Genomic DNA, 23,598 nt, shown 5'->3' with positions numbered 1-23,598 from the left:
AATTCCAGGATAAAGCTCTTAACAATGCTATTCTATCCTAAATTTTTGGCAGGTGTTTTTATTTTCACTGTATCCTCTTTGAAGGTAAGTGTGGGAGGCAAGGAGCTCTGAATTCTGGTCCTGGATTCTCCAGCAGATTGCATTCCCTTACCGAAAAGTGTCCTGCTGTGCTCTCATGTATTGAAAACATACAGCAATGTCACCTCTAGAACAGGGAGAAAACCTTCTTCGGAGTATTTTGAGCATATAGTGAAATAGTTGAGCACGCTACGTTTATTGGCCAACTGTGAAGCTGCCTCAGTTTGCTTTGTGAGGTTTAGTTAATAAACCTGGATGAACTGAAAACAGCATACTTTTTTGTTGTCTGTCTAATACATTATTGCCTGAAAAGTAAAGTGACTTCTCTGTCACAGAGGGTGGAAGTCCTTTGCTTGCAAACCAGTATGAAAGAGAAGGGTACTAGTTGCTCTGTGGCTTCCTGTGTGTGTGAAATTCAGGGTTGCTGATGTGATTTTATTGACTCTTGTAAATATGCTCAATTTGAATCAACCACTAGCAAAAGATGATAATCAGAAGTATGTATTCTATTGAGTATTGGATACACTTTGTGGAATGGAGACACACAGTGAAAGGTGTCCAGGGAAAGGTACTTTCAACCGATTGTAAAACTTTGCTTCTCTATTTCTGTGGCATCTTGAGATGGTTCAAGAAAGAAGGATGAACAACTTAAGAAAAAAGAAAAATGATCTTATAGCAGGATTGCATCAGTGACTTGAATGCAGGAACAGGCTTTGAAACTGAACAGCATTTATGAAGTAAAATATAAGATCATGTTTCCTTATAGCAGCAACATGCTTTAAGTATAAAGTTTTAGAGAGTTTAAATTGGTTCAGATTCTTTTGTATTCTTGTAAACTTGTGCATACTCTCATTTCCCTTATTTTAGTGGAAGTAAAAATGAAAACTTTTCTTTGTCTTATAGCATATATTATACTACAAAACGTCTTGGTATACAAGCTGTTTTTCCCTTCCCCATGCACTTAGAGCAACTGAGGAAGGGAAATACTGTGATGTTTAGTTTCTAATAAATTTCATATAGCAGAAAGATGATTATCTTATTGCAGCATGTAACTTAAACTTTCCAGAAAGTATTTAAGACCTACACCTGACACGCTTTTAGGTTTTCAGTCGGACTTATTTTCAAATCAGGTGCATGTTGCTGAGTCGTGGTGTTTGCACCTGTGTTCTTGTGGCTTTTAGTTTTTTATATGCAGATAGTCTTGTCTCAGAAGTGAATAATGTAAAGCTAATCATAGAAACATAGAATATCCTGAGTTGGAAGGAACCCACAAGGATCATTGAGTCCAACTCAGGCACCACACAGGTCTACCCAAAAATTCAGACCATATGACTGAGAGCACAGTCCAAACGCTTTTTAAACTCTGACAGGCTTGCTGCTGTGACTACGTCCCTGGGGACCCTGTTCCAGTACGCAACAACCCACTTGTTGAAGAACCTCTTCCTGATATCCAGCCTGAACCTCCCCTGTCGCTAAATAAATTAAAAAAAAAAAAAATGAAATAAAGCAATCAGCATTTATTTTTGTATTACAAAACTTCATATTTTGGTAATATTTTACAGTTTATCCTTTTTCTTCTTAGGGCCTGTTGAAAAGGTGGGGGGGGGGAAGAGGAGAAGGTTGAAAAACTGTAATGAAAAACTAAGTTATAAAATATAGAAATAATAGCTTATTGCCCTTATAAATATCAAGTTGATGACATTTCCATATTTATATTAAAGGTAGTCCACTCTCTCATTATACTAACTATTGTTAGTTTGACCAATTTAATTTCATCACATTAAAAGCCACGTATACCAACAATCATTCCAAGGGCTTTCAAGCTATTAAAGTAATGAAATAATAATAGTGTTTCAGAGCAGTTTATTGGCTTGCATATCTTTTTTAGTTCTCTCCTACTCTTTCCTGTCTGTTTCCCCAGCTCCAGTATAAATGACAAACCACTGTATAACAAATTTCCTAAAGTGTAAAAATACCATTCTTAATTTCGCGTCTGTAAGAGGTGTTTTTTGTTTTTGTTTTATCAAAAATATTTTCAAATGAAAATGAGTACCTCAAAAACAAATCATGATGTCTCAATGACAGCTCCTTAATTTCTGATGCTTGGTCCTGTTTCATCAGCAGCAGGAAAGAGCTGTAGATGACTTAAAGGAGTGTGTCATAACGGAAAACAATACTTGCATGTAGAACTTCAGGAGCTGAAAGCTAAAGGAGTAAGCACTGGGGCTGGAAATGGGAGAGAGATTGTATATGATCTTATGTGCAGCTTTTACTTGGTTCTGCCACTGTTCTGAAGATCTGTGAGGAAGATGAGGTAGCCATGTGAAGCCAATGTGAAAATGAGGACAAAAAATTAGCACAAAAAGAAATAAGATATTCATGAAAGTGAATTTTAAACATGGTGTCATTTACTGTTATTGCACGGTTTAATCTGTTGTAATGATAGCACAGTCACATTAAGATCCATTTTGCACGTTTATATTTTGTTTAAAAAATTCTTATTTGTCACCAAACTGCATTAGACTTGTGAAACTTTCAGATTCATTGTTTTAGCTAATTTAAGGAAAAAAGTGTGTTTCAAAGGTATAAAAAGCCAACAAACTTCACTGAGTCATAGTAGGTTGAAAGTTGCCTGAATGTAAGTGCTTAGTTTTTACTTTAAATGTTAGACTTCTACAAGGGGCTGGCAGATCTGCTGTAGGCCACATGGAAGGCCTATGCTACTTTGGAAAGGCAGAAAGAATACTGGGGTATTTGAGTCTCCAAAATGTTTAATATCTCTGAAAATGGAGGCCACTGAATCTCTCTTGTCCTGCCTTGGAAGCACCGTTAAATTAAATGGAACCTATTTCAGCTTCTGAATTACTCCAGTTTGTTATTGCCTCTTCTGTAAGGTACTAGACTGCCCTCAGAATGATGATAGTTCCCCACTGTGATAACCTGCTTTTGAGAATGGTTCCAAGTGTGTTTTGATGAAGTTTAAAACAATGTACTTAGTTTTACTCTACAGGTTATTCTCTGTGTCATAAATTCACTACACTCTAGTGGGACAGACACCTTGTCATTTTGGTAGTAACGTTCTTGTGAGATTCAGATCCTACTTTTTCTATTAGTCCAGCATTATTAAAATTGGAATGAATCTTTGCACACTAGTTTTAAAATAACTTCAGTGATTTTTGGCTACACATTTGTCATACATTTCAGTTTTTCTGATGATTTTACTTAGATCTGGAAGTTTTTACTTCAGAATTAATCACTTCAGCAGAATTGATGCCTCAAGCCTCAGGTCACTGGGCCATCTTTTCACTATCATGGGTGTACTCATCTATGAAATCTACTGCACTAATTATGGTAACCTCAGATGCTAAACTTCAAATGTGCTGAAAGTTTCAGATAAAAATGTTGAGAAGAAAAACACCCAACATCATTATAATGGAAAATGTAAATAAAACATGCATTTTTAACCTTCACGTATGAGAAATGAGCAGGCTTAGTGTAGGCTCTTCATTTTTGTTTCATTATTATGCATATATGACTTATATTTGTGCCATGTCTTTTAGTGAGTAAACTGACTTTTAAATGATGAATTTTGAAGGATGTTTTCATTGTCTTTCTGACACTTGTGTATTTGTGTGAAAACATTTATTTAATGTGTATATATACTGATATTTCATTTTGTCATATGATTCTGGCTTCCAAGGTTGCCAGGGATTTTGAGTTTATTCTTGTTGCGTGAATATATTTACCACTGGGAGAAAAACAAACAAACAAACAAAAAACAGGTGAGATATATCTAATGTTAACATAGGCAAATACTGTATGACTAACTAAGTACATGTAATGTGTATTAAATGGCTATTGCAAAACTTCTGCATACTATGCTTGTTTATGACACACAACAACTGTTTTTTTTTTTTTTAGCAATCTTATTTGTATTCCCAATTATATGTCCATAGAATTATAGAGTGATAAGTGTTGGAAGAGACCTCAAAGAATACCTAGTTTCAGGTCCCCTGCCATGGACAGGGACACCAGGTTGCTCAGAGTCCCCATCCAACCCAGAATCATAGAATTTCCCAAGTTGGAAGGGACCCATAAGGATCATCACGTCCAACTCCTGGCACCACACAGGTCTACCCAAAAATTCAGACCATATAACTAAGAGCACAGTCCAAGTGCTTCTTAAACTCCGACAGGCTTGGTGCTGTGACTACATCCCTTGGGGAGTCTGTTCCAGTGCGCAACCACCCTCTTAGAGAAAAACCTCTTCCTGATATCCAGGCTGAACCTTCCCTGTTGCAGCTTGACACCATTCCCTCAGGTCCTGTCGCTCGTTGCTAAAGAGAATAGATCAGTGCCTGCCCCTCCACTCCCCCTTGTGAGGAAGCTGCAGGCTGTGATGAGGTCTCCCCTCAGCCTCCTCTTTTCCAGGCTGAACAGGCCAGGTGACCTCAGCCGCTCCACATACATCTTCCCCTCTAGGCCCTTCACCATCTTAGTAGCCCTTCTCAGGACCCTCTCCAGTAGTTTCACATCCTTTTTGTACTGCGGTGCCCAGAACTGCACACAGTACTCGAGATGAGATCGCACCAACGCAGAGTAAAGCGGGACAATCACTTCCCTCGACCGACCATCAATGCTGTGCTTGATGCACCCCAGGATATGGTTGGCCCTCCTGGCTGCCAGAGCACACTGCTGGCTTATATTCAGCTTGCTGTCAACCAAAACCGACGATGTCCCTCTCTGCGGGCCTGCTCTCCAGCATCTCATCCCCTAGCCTGCATGTATAGCCAGGGTTGCCCAGCCTTGAACGCTTCCAGGGATGGGGCATCCACAGCTTCTCTGGACAGCCTGGTCCAGTGCCTCACGTGCGTCACCACCTTCAGAGTAAATAATTTCTTCCTTATATCTAATCTAAACCTAGCCTGTTTTAGTTTAAAACCATTACCTCTTGTCTTGTCACTACCCTCCCTGACAAAGAGTCCATCCCAGCTTTCCTGTAGGCCCCTTTAGGTAATTGAAAGCTGCTATAAGGCCTTCCCGGACTCTTCCATTCTCTAGGCTTAACAACTCAGCTCTCTCAGCCTCTAGTCTTCTGTTCATCCTTGTGGTCCTCTTTTGGACCTGCTCTAACAGGTCTGTTCTTTAAAAGCCAGCAAAATATGCTCTATGTTCCTGGAAGGCAGCAAAAATGAAAAAGAAATGGTAAAGAAAATTACAAACAAGTTGACTGGTTTTATCTAGGATTTTCTTTAAATATTAAATAAGTGAAATTGTTTTGTTTTCGTTAGAGGATAATATTCTGCCACTTTGCTTGTTCCACTTCACAAATGCATGTCATGTTATAGTAGTATGTATTTTAGAGTTTTATTAATGGGGCTGCAGGGTTTATATAAAACAGTATACTGTGCTTCTTCATATAACTTAATTTAAGAGGGATATACCTCTTAAATGAAGTAGGTAAATTCAAAGGCCAATTTGAATCAGCCTGTTTAATGAACATTCTGATTTTATACATATTTAGAGAAAATTGTAGAATTAGGAAATATAAACCTAGCTATAAGATGCTGATTGTCTAAGCTGTAGCTAGCTTAGCTATGGTTGTGCACCTTAGCTTTTCAAAACTATTTTGAAATGAGTAAAAAATCAAATTTAGGGCAAAAATAAAGTATCTGCTAAATAAACTCATGGGTATGTTGTCAAAAGGGCTGTGTAATGACTATTCAGTATTGTTCATGAATATATAACCTGTAGCAGCATGTGCAGCATGTACGTGATCATGTATCATGATATATACATCATATATTTAAACACTACAAAGAATGAACCATACTTAATACTTTAGGTACGTAGAACAAGGCTTGTTTTTTTGTATCTTGGTTTTACATGTGTGTTTTGTATAATTACTACTTTTATAAAATAAACTGATTTCTAATTGTCTCAAGAAACAAAGACAAATATGGAAATAAAGGCTATTGGACATTTAGCGTTTTTTATCAGTCTTGGGATGAATTTCTGTTTGTTTTGGGGTTTCTTCAACATTTAAGTTTGTTTTGCTCATGCTTCAGCTAAATATGATGGTATAGGAGTTCAATCTTAAGATAATTTCTAAAATGTTATCTGAAGTATTTCTATTTGTAATTTATTATAATCAACTTTCTTCCATGCTATCATGTAGAGGAATAATAAGATCAGTTACAGAGCACATTTAAGGAAAAGTTCCATAAATGTTATTCATGTAAAATTAAGTAAATGGTTAAGTAAGCACGGGAACCAGAATGGAAATCATTGGGGATCACTTTGAACAGCTCTAAAGAAATTTTGATTTTGCCACTGTAAACCAGAGAAGGAGAATCAACTTTACCAATGTCAGTACCATAATGATTCATTTTCTGAGTTAGCTACAATTCTCTTGACTATACTTTCTCTGTATACACCTTGTGATGTTAAAAAATGAAAGCAGCACAGGGGACATTAAGGTTTCTAATGATGGTAATCACGGTGAGGTTCAACCAGATACAGCCATAGCTGCATCTGAAAACGCTCCTTTTTTTAAGAAGACCTAGACTGTGAAGAAAGTAACAGATGTATTTTCTAAATACTTGTCTAAAATAAGTGCTTCCCTTGACTTTTTAGGGGTTTTCTGACACTTGCATAGTTAAATTGTATGGCTTCTATTGTTGAATACATTTCTTCAGAATGTGAGTTTTCATATATTTGTGTAGTTAAACTGTAAGTTGAGATGTCCTAAATTTAAAGCTAAGATCAAAAAATATTTAGATCATTTGCAGTTAGGAGCAAAGAAAAGTCATTTCTTTATTAAAGTTGTGTGTAAACCCAACACTTGCAGAAAATCATATATTAGCACATCGTGTTTGTGGCTGTATGTTATTAGTATCGCAGCATATGAGAAATATGTGTGCACTTCTGCTTCTCAGGAGTTTATTTGCTGCTATTAGAATTCTGGCAGAGACAGCTTGTAGGAATTTTCTTTTGTTCCTATAAAAGTCTGTTCGCTCATGAGAAGTCTAGCCAACAAACTTGACCTGATAGATGTTTTATGTGCTAATGTTGTTTTACTCTAACTTTTGAAGAATTGATAAATCAAGCACACTGATGCCTCAGAAATGAGATAGAAGTTCAGTGAGTTTGAATTGAGTGTGCAATAAGAGAAGTTCTTCTGTGATTTTGGATATGCAGAATACAGAGATGAATTAAACTCTTTTGTGCAACATAACTGTGGAAGTGTGGGTTAAAAAAGGGAAATAACTGTTTGCTAATTTAAATGTTTCTAATTTGTTGTTTTCATGAGTTTATTGCGTAATGGATTAAATTAGAGAATGCATGACTTGTTTTAGTATTTCATAATAGATTACACCCCCTTCCATCATTTTTTAGATTAAACCAGACCTACATCTAATTAAATGATGTTCTTTGTTTAGTTGAGTTATCTCATATTAAAATGTGCCTACTTCTCATAACCCTGTGTAGTAATAAATTACATGAGTTTGTTAGAGAAGAAAAAAGGAATGCTAAGATTAGCTAGATATGTTTATTATATGCAGTAATCATCTTATTTCTGTTAGATAAATTGGGACAAATTAATAAAACAAGCAATAACATCAGAAGTGTGATATTAGAAAGAGTAGATAGTTATTATTTTAAGAGTTACTTGCAACTTGCATCAAATCTTTTGGACAGAAGGATCTTTATATTGTTGATACAACTTGCAAAAATACCCTTTTGGCCAGCTTTACTAACACAGCACTCTGGCAGAAGGAGTTTTTCATGCAGCTGTGCAGAGTTTGCAATAACTTATTCTCAGCTTTTTGGATGAGATGGTTAGTGACCGTTACTTCTTTCGAAACCTGTCTGGAAATGTCAGTGAAGCTCAGTGTGCTAGAGTCTGTGATAATATACACTGAAAGGCACAGCGATCACAGCTCCTTGCTTTATTCTACCGAATTCCATTAACCTGCCATGTATACTTATTTTCATCTTGTTTTCTACTGTGGTTGGATTGTGGATACAGATAATCTGTCAAAATAATAAAACACTTGCCACAGGCACAAAGGCAATAGTTTGATAATCATCACTGTCCAGATGTCGTTTTAGGAATTAAGAGCAAAAAAAAAAAAAAAAAACGAAGCTCAACCTTCCACCCTTCTCGAGAATCATTACTATGTCCATAGCTCTCTTTACAAACAGCCACCAACAAAAGCGAAGCTACAGTCAGCATCTTAACAAATGCAGAATGAGGAAGGTTCAGTGGAAGACCTCAGTGGCTTATGTTTCTGGGTTCTAAGTTTGCAAGCCTTTTTTGTCATTGCTTGAATGGCAGCCAAAACTGTAGGCAAGCAAAGCTATACTGACAACAGTTTTCCTACACTGAGGAAAGGAGTGAAAGAGAGCAGGATTCTTTCAGGATCTCAGTAAGAAAGGCCTGACAACTGGCTTCGTAGGATAACTGCTTTAATAAGACAGAATAAGAAGAGAAATACAGATAGTCAGCGAGTCTTGCATCTTTCCCATTGATGGGCATCTGCCCTCCTGCAGCACCAGGCAGAGCTCAGATGGATTGTCCTATGGCACGCTGTCTGGAGTGGATCTGATCTGTGGAGGGAAGTGTTCCCTTCTGGTCATTTGAGCTAATTTATACCTTCCACCCCTCGATCCATATACAGCTTATTTTTTGAAAGGTTTTTGTAAATTACAGATTATATTAGTAATGTACAGGCTTCGCAAGCCCTAATTACATATCCCAGAGTTGGCATGGCCTGTTGAGGATTGCTGACTCCTGGAATACAATATCTTCTGCAAGGATTCCTGGTACAACGCTGTCCATCATGTCAATCTTGCTTTTGTTGTGTAAAATGATAATACTCTAAAAGAGCTAGGTTTCTTGTGTTTTGTCACTTTTTCTGACAAAGTGGAGTGTTATAAGCTTTTGAAAGGAATGCTTTCTCTTATTTTTCTATTAGGATGGTAAAGGCATCCAGAGAAACCGAAAGACAGCAGAAGAAACACAGCAATTTTAATTTTTTTCTTTACCCTCTTCTTGGCCTGGAAGCTTTCCTGTGCTTGTGTTGATATGTGATCCTGCTCTATACCGTATCAGTCATGATTCACAAAGAAGGGGGAATTAAGATATTAAAATTGCTTTACTAGATTGTTTGCCAAGTAAACAAGTCAAGGTTCTCACCTTGGTTATACTGCATGTCTTTTTAAATTTATAAGAATATGTTGGTGTAACAGTGATGACAGAGGAAGTCAAGGAATCTAGTGGTAAGGGAAGGCTCTTTTTCCCGTTATTTATGTGAAGCTTACATATGTCTTATATGCTTATATATATCATACATATAGCTTACATATATTATAAAGGTGAGCTTATCCTCACCTTTTAGCTCGTGCTTGTGAACATTATTTCTGACATGCCTGGTTTGTTATTCCTTTACAAATCTTGTCTGTGAATAGGGTCATTCTTTTCTGTCTTAACTAGTATGATGTATTTGTGTGTTCTTTAATTTAAACTTCTGTGTAGCATACTATTTCATTCTCTGTTATGGTTTACATAGTGGATGTTACATGAATTATATTTGACTGCATTGGTACATTATGGTTGTTTTATAGGTGGTGATTCGTGCTCAAAATGGCGAACTCCTCTATCGTATTTCACCTTGGGCAAGATACGTAGTCCGTGATCAAGACAAAGTGAATTACGATTGGGTACACTGGAATCCACCACAGTCATATATAGTAAGGCTTAAATACTGTTTTCAAAAGGTGTATGAAAACGTGTATCCCAACCTCTTTGTATCCCTATTTGGAAGAAAAAATAGGCTTTCCACAAAAAGAGAGTTAATATACTAGTTAGAATTACCACCTGAGAAATTAAGGGCTTATGGGCAAGACTGTCAGAAACAAATAACTTTAATGATGGATGTTTGAGCTACTTTTCCAGTCTTCCATAGAGTTAAAAAATAAAAATAAAAAATCCATTACAGTGGTATTGCCTTTCCACATTCTGGGCAAGTTCAATAGCTATTCCAAGGCTAGGTGGTCATGGTCCTTCCCTGATCCGGAGGAGGGACACAGGTTTAGAACTAGTTAACTACAAGTACAAAGTTCAGTGCCAGTAATAAGTCAACACTGTATGAAGTAAGAAATAGTCATTGGAAGTAAAGTGTTCACACTCGGGTATAATCATAGGTTTTTCATATCAGGAAAATCCGCTCACAGATTTTAAACACATCTTTTCATACAGTACTGCAAGTGTTGGGACAGGATGGACAACTCCTTTTGTGGTGTATATATATATGTGTGTGTGTGTGTGTGTGTGGAATACCCTAGGAAAACATTCAGAACTTCAGATTGGCATATTATTATAGTTTTGGGGGGTTGTTTTTTTTCCCCACTAAAATAGCAATACACAGGGCATTCTGTGTGAGGTATTGCTGACTTTTGAGTTGGGTTTTAGCACCCACCTCAAAAGATGAAGTATCTGCTTGCCAGAGGAATGGTAACTCGTATGTAAAATCTCTTTAAAAACAAAACAAAAAAGCAAACATTGCATAATCTACAGTAACTTACATATTTAAATGTATAGTTCATATGAACTAGGTGACCTACCCTATTTCTATAACGCTCTGTGACTACTAGATCCTCTATAGGAAGAGTAATTGAGAAAGAACTGGAAATGCAGCAGTTTTTATGACCTAGAGGAGGCAAGAACATCTAGGGTGCAGCAAACCCTTACTGAGTTATGTCAGATAAAAGGAAGTGATTCTTTTTATGAGTAGGGAGGTGCCCAGTGGAAGTAAAATGCAGGTAACAAACCTTAACCAGATATTACTGTTCTTCATAATGTCTCCTATAACTTGTTTACTCTTCACATATATGTGTTTGTTTTAACTGGTTTTGTTCTAGCTTTTCAATCCCACTTAAATATTGAAATGACAAATAGAAAAAATAATTTTATTTTTTAATTGGGAGAGGGAGGAATAAAAATCTTGGGGGGGGGAGTGTGTTTTAAGAAGTAGTTTTTCTTAGTTTCTTCATGAAATAATTTTTGTTTTGAAAAATAACTTTAAGTGTAAACCATTGTATCCTGTTGTGTCCTAATGACAACTGCTTTTTTTTTCTTTATAGCGTAAACATCGTTCCCCTGAGAGATTAAAAAGCCTAAGAATCTATGAATCTCATGTGGGAATTGCTTCCCCAGAAGGGAAAATAGCTTCTTATAAAAACTTCACATACAATGTACTACCTAGAATAAAGGATCTTGGTAAGTAATAACACAGATACTTGCAGAGATCTTTTTTTAATGTGCCTGTGCTCTTATTAGAAAATGTAATTATCAAGTGTCTATTAGTTTTTTTTCATTTTCAAATGAAAATGCAAAAATAGATTCTTGAAGCAGCAAAAAATAAAATGAAATCTGTGGAAAATAAATGCAGACTGAAGTAAAATATGAACCAAAATCTAACAAACAGATTTTAAAGTAAAATGTGGTTCTAAAAGCCTAGATAAAAATCGGAGGGCAATTGGCTTTCAGCATGGCTTGCTTTCCACTTGAAAACAGATCTGTTGTGTGATAGTCTTTGGGAAAATACTGTGTTCTTAATTGGTTCTACTAATTTACATCTTGCTTTTTAGAGAGGACAACGAAATATCTGGATAGAAAGGATTGTCCTTTTGTTTGACAGAAAAAGTGTGCTAATCATTTTTTTCTATTGCTTAACAGTTGCTTTATGGTGTCAGAACATGTTAACTTTAAACACAAGAAATCCTCTCTTAGAAAAGAACTTCTAGTATATTGGAGGGTATATGTGAAGTAGCTGGCATGATTAAATCAAGAAGCATAGCAAACTGTTCATCTCAATCTGTCTAGTGATTTTATTTTTATTTTTAAATTCTTGTGTTGTCTTCTCACTGTTTATGTAATGGACAATATTAGAACTTGTTAACTTTTATTTCCTGTGATGAAATATGTTTTATTGCACTGAAATGTCAAATGTTGACATGCATAGCTGATGTCTCCATACATGGTGGCTGTGCTTATCAGTTGTTTGATTTTTATTTATCAGAGTGCCTGTAGAAGCTATACGTCTTTCTTGGGGGCTTACTTGTTGAGTCAGTGCTGCACAAAGCATGTTTTTTACCTTTCAATAAAGTTGAGTTTGTAGGTGGGATGAGTGAGTTTGCACATCTAGAGGCCCTCACAAAATATATTTGGATTGTTCGTTAAATATCTATGCTCCTTTCCCAGCTGTCAAGGTACTTTCTTCTTTCTAGGAGGTTAATAGGTTTACCAGAATCACAGAATCGAAGGGGTTGGAAGGGACCTCAAAAGATCATCAGGTCCAACCCCCCTGCCAAAGCAGGTTCCTTAGAGCAGGCTGCCCAGGTAGGCGTCCAGACAGGCCTTGAATATCTCCAGAGAAGGAGACTCCACAACCTCCCTGGGCAGCCTGTTCCAGTGCTCCATCACCCTCACTGTGAGGAAGTTCTTTCGCATGTTGGTGAGGAACTTCCTGTGCTCTATCTTGTGGCCATTACCCCTTGTCCTATCCCCACAAACCACTGAAAAGAGGTTGGCCAAATCCCTCTGTCTCCCACACCTCAGGTATGGGTGTCAGAACTATGACAGCTTTCTGCTTTATGTACAGGTTGTTCTTTGGGGAGGAGAAATGTCATTAAAAGGCTGATATACCACAAAATAAAAGGAATACTAAATTTTGGGTATGCAGAACATGATGGCTGTTGCTCTTATTTTAAGTGAGCAAAGTCTGTGGGAATTGTATTTCTTTTTTAGGAAAAGTTTTTAAGGGATATTTGATTCAATTTTGAAATATCTTGTTAGCCGAGCTTAGAGACATCAGTATTTCAAAAAAGCTGAGATATTAATAACTTGTAGAAATATGTGCATTAAAATAGCAAAGTAGTAAAAATGAGATTAATTCAGTGCTATTATTTTCAGAAATGCTGTAAATAAATACAGTGAGCTTGAATTATAAAACACTGATGCATCTGACAAACTGCCGAGCTCATGCCATCTAGTAATAACCTGTTTATGGGTGCAAAAGTTGAAAACAAAGCCAACAACAAAAGTATATGGCTTACACTAGAGATTGAAGTGAAGATTTTGGTTAAACTAATAAAGAGAAGTGATGCAGTTGTGGGTGTCTCAACAGACTGTAGGTTAAACTTGAAAGTTACCTTGTGCTGTCCATCCTTAATGGCTAGCTAGCTGGGGCACTTATTTGCTGGCACTAAAGATATCTTGGTTCAGATGTATAGTAAGTAGTTCCATTGGTAGTATGTTATTTTCCCCTTTAAATTTCTTTCCCTTAATACTGCACTGAAACACCTTGGGTGATACAAGGGACACTCTTGTATTGTCTTGGTTCTTTGGTAAACTCAGAACAAAAGTGCATTACTTCTGTCTCATCTTTTTTTTGGAAGATTCTAACAGAGGGGAAATATAATCATTAAACTTTTTGTGAGTGGTAAGACTTAAGACTCTATGAGGCATAAGGTATAGTGCATTCCCCCCTCTCCCCCCCCCATGATCAACGCTGAAAGTATCAAAAGTGAAGTTCAGGACATGCAGATACACATAGTCAAATTAAGATTATATTTGTATTCTGAAGTCAAATTAAGATAATGTTTGCATAACACTTACTGATTTTCAGATGCATTTCATCTCTCAGTTCTAGTTATACATAGATCACTTAAAGATTGAACTTTCCTTTTTTTATGGAAAGTCATGTAAGTGTAAACTGCTAGGAAGAACTACCTCCTGAGAGAAACTGAATCTCTAGTTAGGTGCTGATTATGCATTACAGTTAAACCAGCTAAAATAAGAGAAGGAATTGGTGAGTTACAGGAGTCAAATCCTTTTTAAAATTATCTTTAACGCTAGGGGTGTGTTTTATTTCTTTTGTTTCTATAGGCTATAACTGTGTTCAGCTGATGGCTATTATGGAACATGCATACTATGCCAGTTTTGGTTACCAGGTTACAAGCTTCTTTGCAGCATCAAGGTAGGTATAAGTACTTCAGCATCTCTTTTGTACTTTACCTTACTCCCCACCTGTTGAAATCAGTATGCCTGTGTTTATTTGCAAGTAGGAGTTTAATGGAAAGAGAAAGTACTGGCTTAGGTATTTGCTTATAGCTTCCTCTTAAGTCTGAAATCAATTTGGCAGTGATCACCTGTTCTGTGAATCACTTTGTATATCACACAAATCAAAGCTGTAACTTTAGCTGTCATGGTATATTCCAGCTAATCCAGCTTCAGCTGCATGCGCAAATGTATAATGGCATTTAATAATTAAAAAAATAAAAATAAAAAAATTAACTGACAGTTTTAATCAATAATTACTACTTCAGAGGGTAAAAAAAAAACACTATATACAGTTGGAAACTAGGTGATGAACTGGTGACATTCGTGTATTTGCTGTTAGTAATGGTAAGTATTTTTGGCTTAAGTTCAGATTGCCCCCCTTACAACACATTGCTTTTTCATGCTGATAGCCGTTATGGAACTCCAGATGATCTGAAGGAAATGATCGACGTTGCGCACTCAATGGGTATCACTGTTCTACTGGATGTTGTGCACAGCCATGCATCAAAAAACTCCGAAGATGGTCTCAACAAATTTGATGGTACAGATTCTTGTTTCTTCCATTCCGGTCCTAAAGGAACTCATCAGCTCTGGGACAGCAGGCTCTTTGATTATTCAAAGTAAGCATGCAATGTCATTTCAAGTGTTTTAATGATAATTATCTCTTACAAGTTACATTAAAGCTGTACTACTTGCCAAACTGAAAAAAAAAAAGTCATTTGGATTGCTTAACAGTTACAATATGATGAGTTAAATTCACCTATTTTGATAAATATTTAAAAACTAAGATTAAGTGCATTCAATTTTTTTGTTGTTCTTCTGTTATCTATGACTATATGTGTACAACATTTTGCAGGTATGTATTTTTAATATGTAAACAATTATATATAGTTATTTTATATATTTTAAATATATTCAATTATTTGTTAACATATTAATGTCTACCTGTATATATGGTATACTTACGTATACCGTAAGTATATACTGAATAAGTATATACTGCATAATTATGTATATAAATGCATTTATAATGAAATATATAGTGTTTAAGTAGAATATATATTTATGTCTAAAATATAAGAATAAGAAAAAATGAAGAAAACTTGTAATCTCTGGAAATCTATTGTTAAACTGTTGGACTGTTGAAATGTAGTAAAGGTTTTGGCCGAGGCCAAGTAACTCTATTCCAAAACTTTACAGAGATGGATCAACAGCTAATACAGAGCAGAGGTCATTTTCAGTAGAGTAGGCAGATTGCTTGCGGGCATCTTGGTTTGGAGGCTAAAGAACTTAGATGTAGAGTCTGTTCTGAGCAGTATGTCCCAGGGTCTAGAGACCCAGTCCAGGCACACTTAATTTGCTAGTATAGATGTATTGTGTGTTGACACATTAATGCTAGGTGACTATTAACACCTACTTTGTGTTCCATTGAGGTACTGGGTGGGGACTTGTATGCTGAATATTTAATTGTTTTACATAGTGATAGGTGGAGGTAGGGGGGACGACATGTAGTGAGCTTTTGTCTCCTCTCATTTTTCTTTCAATTTCTTCCCTGAACCACCTTGATTTCACCCTTTCCTTGTCTTTGATTCTTCCCCTAAACATCCCGCAATAAGTTTGATGCAATCCCACAATCCTTAAAACACTTCTCAATACATTTTATACAGTTCCACACACCTCTTATTCCATAATAAATTTGCTTTTTTTGCATCCTCTTGAGATGCATGATAATTTGGTTTTCGCATTTTATCAATCACAAAATTGTGGTTTAACCTCTTCAAGGTTATGCTTGAGTAGTTCCTTCAGTGGCTCATCAGTCAGCAATTTAACAGTTCTGCTCTATTGTTAATCTGTTCCTTATTAGGGTTTGTGTGCTTGCAAGTTCAATTTACAGGTTTTTTTTTTCTTCCCTCTTTTCTCTCCCTTGCTTTCCTTGAATTGCCATTAAGTGGATATTGTTATGTTGCAGTCATCCTTAAACCTTGGATCAGAATTCTGTAGGTTCTGGTAGTTGCCAAAAAAAAAGATTTTTTTTATATTGTACTCATAGGCTATGCTCTTGGCTGACAGTTTCATAACTAATGGGGACTGTAACTGTTTAAGAAGGTCACTTTTGCAGAAGTAATGTTACATAGCATAGGTCAACTTTTTAATGGAAGCTCTTGCGCAGTAACTCACAATTTCAATTAAACCGAGTGACCAGTGTAATAAGTGACTTATGCACTGTACTACTTAATAGGATGAGCTGTTATTAATTTCCTTTTTATTTAGGATAATTTTACAATGAATTCAGAGGGCCTTCTTGAATTGTGCTTTTAATTATTGCAACATATGCTTTGTAGTATGTCTAAACATAACCATTTCCTGTTTGGGTTGCTTCCTATTAATCTTTGAATCCATGTGCAAGTAAACTCCATTTTGGATAATCCTAAAGCTTTAATATAATAGAATAATATTTCACATTTTATTACATTTTGTACTTATGCATAATCAAACAAGTGTGTGGTGATACAAACTTACCAGTGAGGAAATTAATTGAATGCAGTTATGGACCTTTTTTTTTATTCCAAGCAGAGGCTGGTTGTTCTTATTGGTGAAACAAGTGGTGATGTTATTGAGTGTTTGGGAAGATATGTAAATGAACAAAATAGGAAGCAGCTTTCTAGGTAGAACTAGGCAATGTTAAGCATATATCCAGAGCAAAATAACTTCCTACACAGGTCTGTTTAGTTAGTGATACATATATTTGTTGAGGAGGAGCACTGCTGCATAATTACTCTTTATATTATGTGATTGGAGTAGACACCAGACTGCAAGAGCCGTAATGGAGGCAGAAGGGATGAGAAACCAGCAGACTAGAGCTTCTGAGTATATTTCCTATTGAAGATCTTGTATGTCATTCTTTCTCTATCCCCTGTCCTCAAGTGAAATGCATCAAATTCAGTTTTCTTGTTTTAAACATTTAGGGAAGTCCCTTCCTCACCTTTAAGCATAGGATGCTGTGTAGTGTTTGTTTGTTTGTTTGTTTTCCCTTTTGTGTGTATAAAGATCCCAAACAAAATTGGGGAAAAAGTCAGAACTGACATTTTATTGGAAATAATAATTTTTTCCGTCTATGTTTCATTGACATGCACGCTAATTTCTACATTGGTTAAATGAAAAGCTATCATCAGAAAGAGGGGAGTAGGTAGACTCAGTTTTTTTTCAACACTAGCTTTTATTAGAAATAGCGTGGCCAGTAGGACTAGGGAGTGATTGTCCCCCTGTACTTGGCTGTGGTGAGGCTGAACCTCGAATAATGTGTTCAGTTTGGGCCCCTCACTACAAGAAGTACATTGAGGTGCTGGAGTGTGTCCAAAGAAGGGCAGCTAAGATGGTGAGAGGTCTAGAGAACAAGTCTTACGAGGAACAGCTGAGGGAACTGGGGTTGTTTAGCCTAGAGAAATGGAGGTTCAGAGACCTTATTGCTCTCTACAGCTACCTCTAAGGAGGTTGTAGTTGGGTGGGGGTTGGTCTCTTCTCTCAAGCAACATGATAGGACAAGAGGAAAAGGCCTCGAGTTGTGGCAGGGGAGGTTTGGGTTGGATATTAGGAAGAATTTCTTCACTGGAAGGGTTGTGAGGCATTGGAACAGGTTGCCCAGGGAAGTAATTGAGTCACCATCCCTGAAGGTATTCAGAAGATGCATGGATGTGGTTCTTAAGTACGTGGTTTAGTGGTAGACTTGTGTCCTGGTTTCAGTTAGGACAGAGTTAATTTTCCTCCTAGTAGCTGGCAGGGTGCTATGTTTTGGATTAGAATGAGAAGAGCGCTGATAACATGCTGATGTTTTAATTGTTGTAGAGCAGTGCTTACACCAAGCCAAGGACTTTTCAGCCTCTCTCTGTCCTGCTAGCGAGCAGGCTAGGGATGCAGCAGGAGCTGGGAGGGGACAGACCCAGGACAGCTGACCCAAACTGGCCAAAGGGGTATTCCATACCATCTGACGTCATGCTGAACAATATATAGGGGTGGCTAGCCGGGGTGGAGGGTGGGGCCGGCTGCTCGGGGATAGGCTGGGCATCGGTGGTGAGCAATTGCATTGTGCATCACTTATTTCGTACACATTATTACTATTAATACTATTATTATTATTATTGTTGTTGTTATTCTTTTCCCTGTCTTAATAAACTGTCTTTATCTCAACTCACAGACTTCACTTTCCCGTTTCTCTCCCCCATCCCGGAGAGGGAGGGGGGAGGGTGAGCGAACGGCTGTGTGGTGTTTGACTGCCAGCCGGGCTAAACCACAACAACTTGTCAGTGCTAGGTTAATAGTTGGACTTGATGATCTTAGAGGTCTTTTCCAACCTAAATGGTTCTAAATGATTCTAAAATAAATAACACCAAACACAGTCTGTTGAATAGTATACAGAATAGTATCTCTTCTGTAGTGGGGAAAACCTGTTAAATTTACAGGTCCTTAGACATCAAATGCAAAGAATGCTCAATTTACACTGGAGTTGAGAGAAACTAATTATCTGCCATGAAGAAAATTAAGAAACAATTGCTGTATCAGTTTAGTCTGTCAATATTTTCTTTGAATGCCCAGACTTAAAGAACATTGTTTTACATCATTTGCATGATTATTTTGTTGTCTAGGAAGGTGAATGTCAATGCTTACCATAACAGAAGGTGGCAAAGATCTATATCCATGCAAAAAAAAAAAAACAAATGAAAACAAACAAACAACAGCAACAACAAAAAACTATTAAAACTATTCAACCTAGATGTTGCATCTCTAGCACCACAGTGTAATATAAGAAGATAAAAGCATGTCATGTTTTTTATGGCAATCTTTGTGACAACACCTAATGAGAAGCAGAATGTATTTTTAATCCATGTTTATGTAAGTGTTGCATAAACAGTGAACTTTTTTGGTAAATTGTAAACAACTTAAAAATTATCCTGTTCAAGGTGGTGTGATGTGAGAATAAAACCTCAATTTCAGTGAAAAGAGAACTTGGAGGTAAAATAACTGGATCGGTAAAATAATATTTTCTACTTAACTTTTCTTGAAAACAAGTATTGTTGATTTTTTCTTAAAAAAAAAAAAAAAAAAATCCACTTTCATAATTTTGATATATTTTTTTTCCCAGTTTTTCTAAAGTCTGGAGCTGGGCAGTTTTTTCCTCAATCATGTTAATTTGGTGAACCTATCTTTCCATTCCCTCCTGTTCTTCCCCTCTTGCATCCCTTAAATCAAAGCAAACCAAAACTCAAACTCACAAACTGTGAATGGGGATTGGGGTTTCTTTTAAGTTTGTTTTGAAAAATATTATTGCTTTTTATATACTTTGTCTTGATTCATATTAAAATGTGGTTTTCTTCTCCCTGAATTCAGGAAAGGATAATGCTGTAAGATAAGAGACACTACAAGCTCTGGACCTGTAGTTTACCTGGCACAGTGTAGTTCATTCTGTGGTAAATTAAGTACCTTGTTTCTACTGTGATCCTGTTTGATACAGCTCACTCAAAATGCATCTTAAGTAAGGATTCTGCTTTTAATTAACATAACACAAGCTAAGTGTTTCACTTCTTCCCTACTCAAATCATATTTGAACATTATCCAGCTGCCAAGTTCATTAGAAGTGTCACTATAGACTCTGTAGACCAGGTGGGATCACAACCAGAGTGGTTGATTGTGTTTTGATTTAAATTCATTCATCAATTCATCTGCACATAGCAAATGTGTCTAAAATACTAAACAGGTAAAACAATTTAAAAAGAATTAAGAACAAGATATTACCTAGCAAAGATGTTTGCCATTTGCTTTCATTCTCCTTGTAAATGATGCTGCCCTTCCTTGGCTTGTTAAGATCTGAGAGAATTATTTTCATTTTTTTAAGACTGTTTTCTTCTCTCATTAGGTTTTGTTAGATTCTACTTTCTTAAGCTAATTCTAAGGCACAGTAAGTATCCAGATAAATGCTCATCTTACACAGATATTTAGGAAAATGATAAAACTTGGTAAAAATAGTGTGATGCTCTATTTTTTTTTCTTATTAATTCTGTGACATCTGAATATTTAGCCAACATTTTAAGTTGTTGTTCAATCTAGGGGAAGAAGTTGGCACAAAAGTTAGAGTTTAGATTTAATCCTGTTCTTAATTAGTAAGTGCTGCTTCCTTGAACACAGCAATATAATCAGCAAGTTACAAGGTTCTGGGGCCAGCAGACATCCCAAGAATCTCTTGTAAGGCTTTTTTTGAGGCTCTGTTTTTAAGAGCAAATTTTTGGATGAAATTTTGTGTACTTGTGCTTTAGTTCTTCTTTGCAGGCACCAAATCATAGCTAGTGGCAATGCTTTGGCCTGTCCACCTACAACTTCTGTCTTGCTTGTATTTGTTGGCGATACTCCTCCAGTTTGGGAATAAAGGCTTGTAATGTTGTAGAGGAAGTGAAATTTGCTTAACTAAGCCATGTAATGCAAGAAATCTCATTTTCTTTAGTCTTTCTTCATCAATTTTATATAGTAGGTATCAAGTGATGTTCCAATGTGCTTTGAAATGCTATAGGTAGGGTTCAGATTATATAATCTGTGTCCCACAAGCCACAACAATTTATATCAGGACAGCAGATGACATTCTGGTTGCCTACTGGCGAACTAGATGTCTTCTCCAGCTCAGTCTTCTGATCTGTTCACAGAGCAGCTCCTGAATTCTGCAGACTGTAGTTCAGGTTGTTCAAGTTGTTAGTTGTTCCCATTCCACCCCCCCCCCCCCCCCCCCCCAATTTCTCTTAAAGTGGGTTATAAACTACTGTAGTTCAGAAACAGCTTTTAGACAGCTGTCAGTGCAGCAGAAGTTGAATAGCTGGCTGGAGATTGATTCAGCTGCCCAAGTACACATTTAGCTCTGTTTTAGAGTGCATGTCCTCCAGCTGCCTCTCCAGAATGGTGTGGGTCACCTGGAGGATCTGTATCCTGTGTTCCAGCCTCATGCAGGTATATTGGATGCTCCCTTGCATCACGCTTATGCTTGGATGCTGAGACAGTGGCTCTTTCTGCCACCTCGTGCTTAAATCCAGTATAGCTCCGTGTGGTATTTCACAAGAAAAGATGTCCACTGGTCTCAGTAGTAATTTACTGCACTTGAGCATCTTAAAGGCATGTTGATCTTCTAACATTTTCCACAACATCTGTTAAGGTCAGTATTTAATTTTTGCTTAAACAGCTCTTCTTTACCTAAGACTGTTTTACTTTGTTTTGGCTGCCAACTGCCCCAATCTTTAGTCACCACAGTTGTCATTATTAGGTTGAATTACTTGGCAAATGTTCCTTCAGATATTAGTGTTTGGTTAGTAATAATTTTCGTTACTTAAATGTTCAGAGAAATTTTCCAGGCTTAAGTAGACAACAATTCAAAGTTGAGCTCTTCTACATATCAGATTTCTGTGGGAGTAAAAACATGTTGACTTATGTGGGAGCATCACCGTGGCTTGTAACAGTTGATTTATGGGAAGAAATGAATACAGTACTACTCTGTCACATTTGCACATTTAGCGTTTTATGTTGCTGTAAGTTGGTGCTTTATGGGATATTACTGTATTAAAGATTATGGTTCCTTGCCTAATGCACTTGAGGAAAGTTGGCACATCAGAATGAGTTACAAAATGCAGATAATCTGGTGTTTATGTTCTTACTGCCCATCTCAGGGTCACTATTTGTGTGTGTCTTAAGGAGTGCAAAGAGGTTATACTCAACTGCAAACTACTACTGTATCCTTTGTGTGTGTTAACTATAGGGTTTAAAGATTACTAGTACACTCCTAGCTTCCAGTAAGACACCTGAGGAGTCTTTTTGATCAGGCAGCCATCGTTAAGATGAGAGAAAGGAGGTTTCCAGTGCTTGTAACAGACCCTTGATGGTACTGGGTTATCCTCTTCAGACTCCCTACTTTTTTGCTTTTACAGTTCTCTGCCTTTCACTGTTTTTCCTCTTTGGACCCTTGAGCTAATAACAGTCTTTATTTCAATTAACCTTTGTCTGTAACTGTGTTTCTTACCTTGCATAGCTCTATTCTAAAGACACTTTTACTACTGTCTCTCAACTAAGACGTTACCTTAGAAGTTTAATCCATACTGGTTTTGGGACACAGGTGATCCCATGCTCATTGGGAGGGGAGAAGGAAGGATGTAGGGGAAAATTAGAAGAGATCTAATGTATCATACACTTTGGAGAATCCACTGTTTTGTATATGTGTATTCGATGAACGGTTCTCTTCCTCAACTTCTGAGGATTTAGTCAGATATAGTTGCATTTATGCAGTAGCAATGACATCCAGTGGCAGGTCATGTTTATAGCAAATGTGTATTCCTTGGGGACATATTTTGATCGTAATTCCAACTAGATTAAAATTAATACAGAATCAGTTGTCAATGAGCCAGAATCTCAGTCAGTCAGTTAATGATTGATTTTTTTTTTGTACACTGATTGTAAGGTAATTACCATAGGAACAGAAGTGTACGTTGTTTCATGATGTAAAAACCTTCAGCTATGCTGACTTTAATTTGTTTTCTACCACTCTACCTTCACTAAATACAGGAAAGAAGTATATTTACAGATCCCTATAGTATGCATTAGCATTGGAATTGGATTTGGCTGGCAAAGATTGTTTTGTAATGACAAACAGTTTTTAAGAAAGCACTGCTTGTGATGCAATAGTGAGATTTTATTCCCTCTTCTCCCCCCCCCCCCCCAAAGCTCTTATATTTATTTTGATTATAGTTTGACTTTAGAAACAAACAGAAATAAACAACAACAAAAAACTGCCTGCATGTGTCCTTAGCACTATATTTCTGATAGACTGAACTTTATGAAGGTGACTATAAAGGCACCAAAATACTTTACAAAAACTTCTATACCTTTCACATGCTTGTGAAAATCATTTGTTACTTTGTTTTCCACTTCTTTTAGTTATCATTGTAGATGTCAGCAAGAAGGCACTTTAAATTACATATTTGGAGTTGTAGCATTCATTAATAGATTGCCTTTCTTGAAGGGAATGAGTAGTGGGAACATCAACAAAAGTAATGAAATATTAGAAATATTATTAAATATTAGTAGCGTAATTGTTTCACTGTACTGTACTGATATGACAGACTAGGAGACTTTAAATACACAGATGCTCTGAAGCTTAGAAAATAGTGTGAGAATGTGTAAATTTCTTTAAAGTATCCAGTTTCCCATAATAACATGCAATGCAGCAATCATAGCTTTACATGAAGTCTCTGTAATGTAGCTGCACAAGAAGTGTTATGGTAATAAATCAATATATTGATATATAAAGCAAAGACTGAAAAATTGCGGCCAATTGTCCTAAACTGTCAAATGGTGTATCTTAAAATATTCAG

At 36.6% G+C, this 23,598-nt stretch overlaps 1 protein-coding gene across 2 annotated transcripts in view; it reads left to right on the top strand.

Moving 5' to 3' along the window:
- The window catches only part of GBE1 (1,4-alpha-glucan branching enzyme 1), a 170,015-nt gene that overhangs the window by 56,005 nt on the left and 90,412 nt on the right, over nt 1-23,598 (top strand). For both annotated transcript variants that reach the window (XM_040566525.1, XM_040566518.1), the window contains exons 4-7: nt 9,709-9,834; nt 11,227-11,362; nt 14,033-14,123; nt 14,617-14,826. In XM_040566525.1, the coding sequence (XP_040422459.1) occupies nt 9,709-9,834; nt 11,227-11,362; nt 14,033-14,123; nt 14,617-14,826 (563 nt within the window). The remainder of the gene's footprint in view (nt 1-9,708; nt 9,835-11,226; nt 11,363-14,032; nt 14,124-14,616; nt 14,827-23,598) is intronic.

The sequence above is a fragment of the Cygnus olor genome, chromosome 1 (genome assembly GCF_009769625.2).
Source record: "Cygnus olor isolate bCygOlo1 chromosome 1, bCygOlo1.pri.v2, whole genome shotgun sequence".
Classification (NCBI taxonomy): domain Eukaryota; kingdom Metazoa; phylum Chordata; class Aves; order Anseriformes; family Anatidae; genus Cygnus; species Cygnus olor.
The sequence above is the reverse complement of the archived record's forward strand: the minus strand, read 5'-3'. Positions and strand labels throughout refer to the sequence as shown.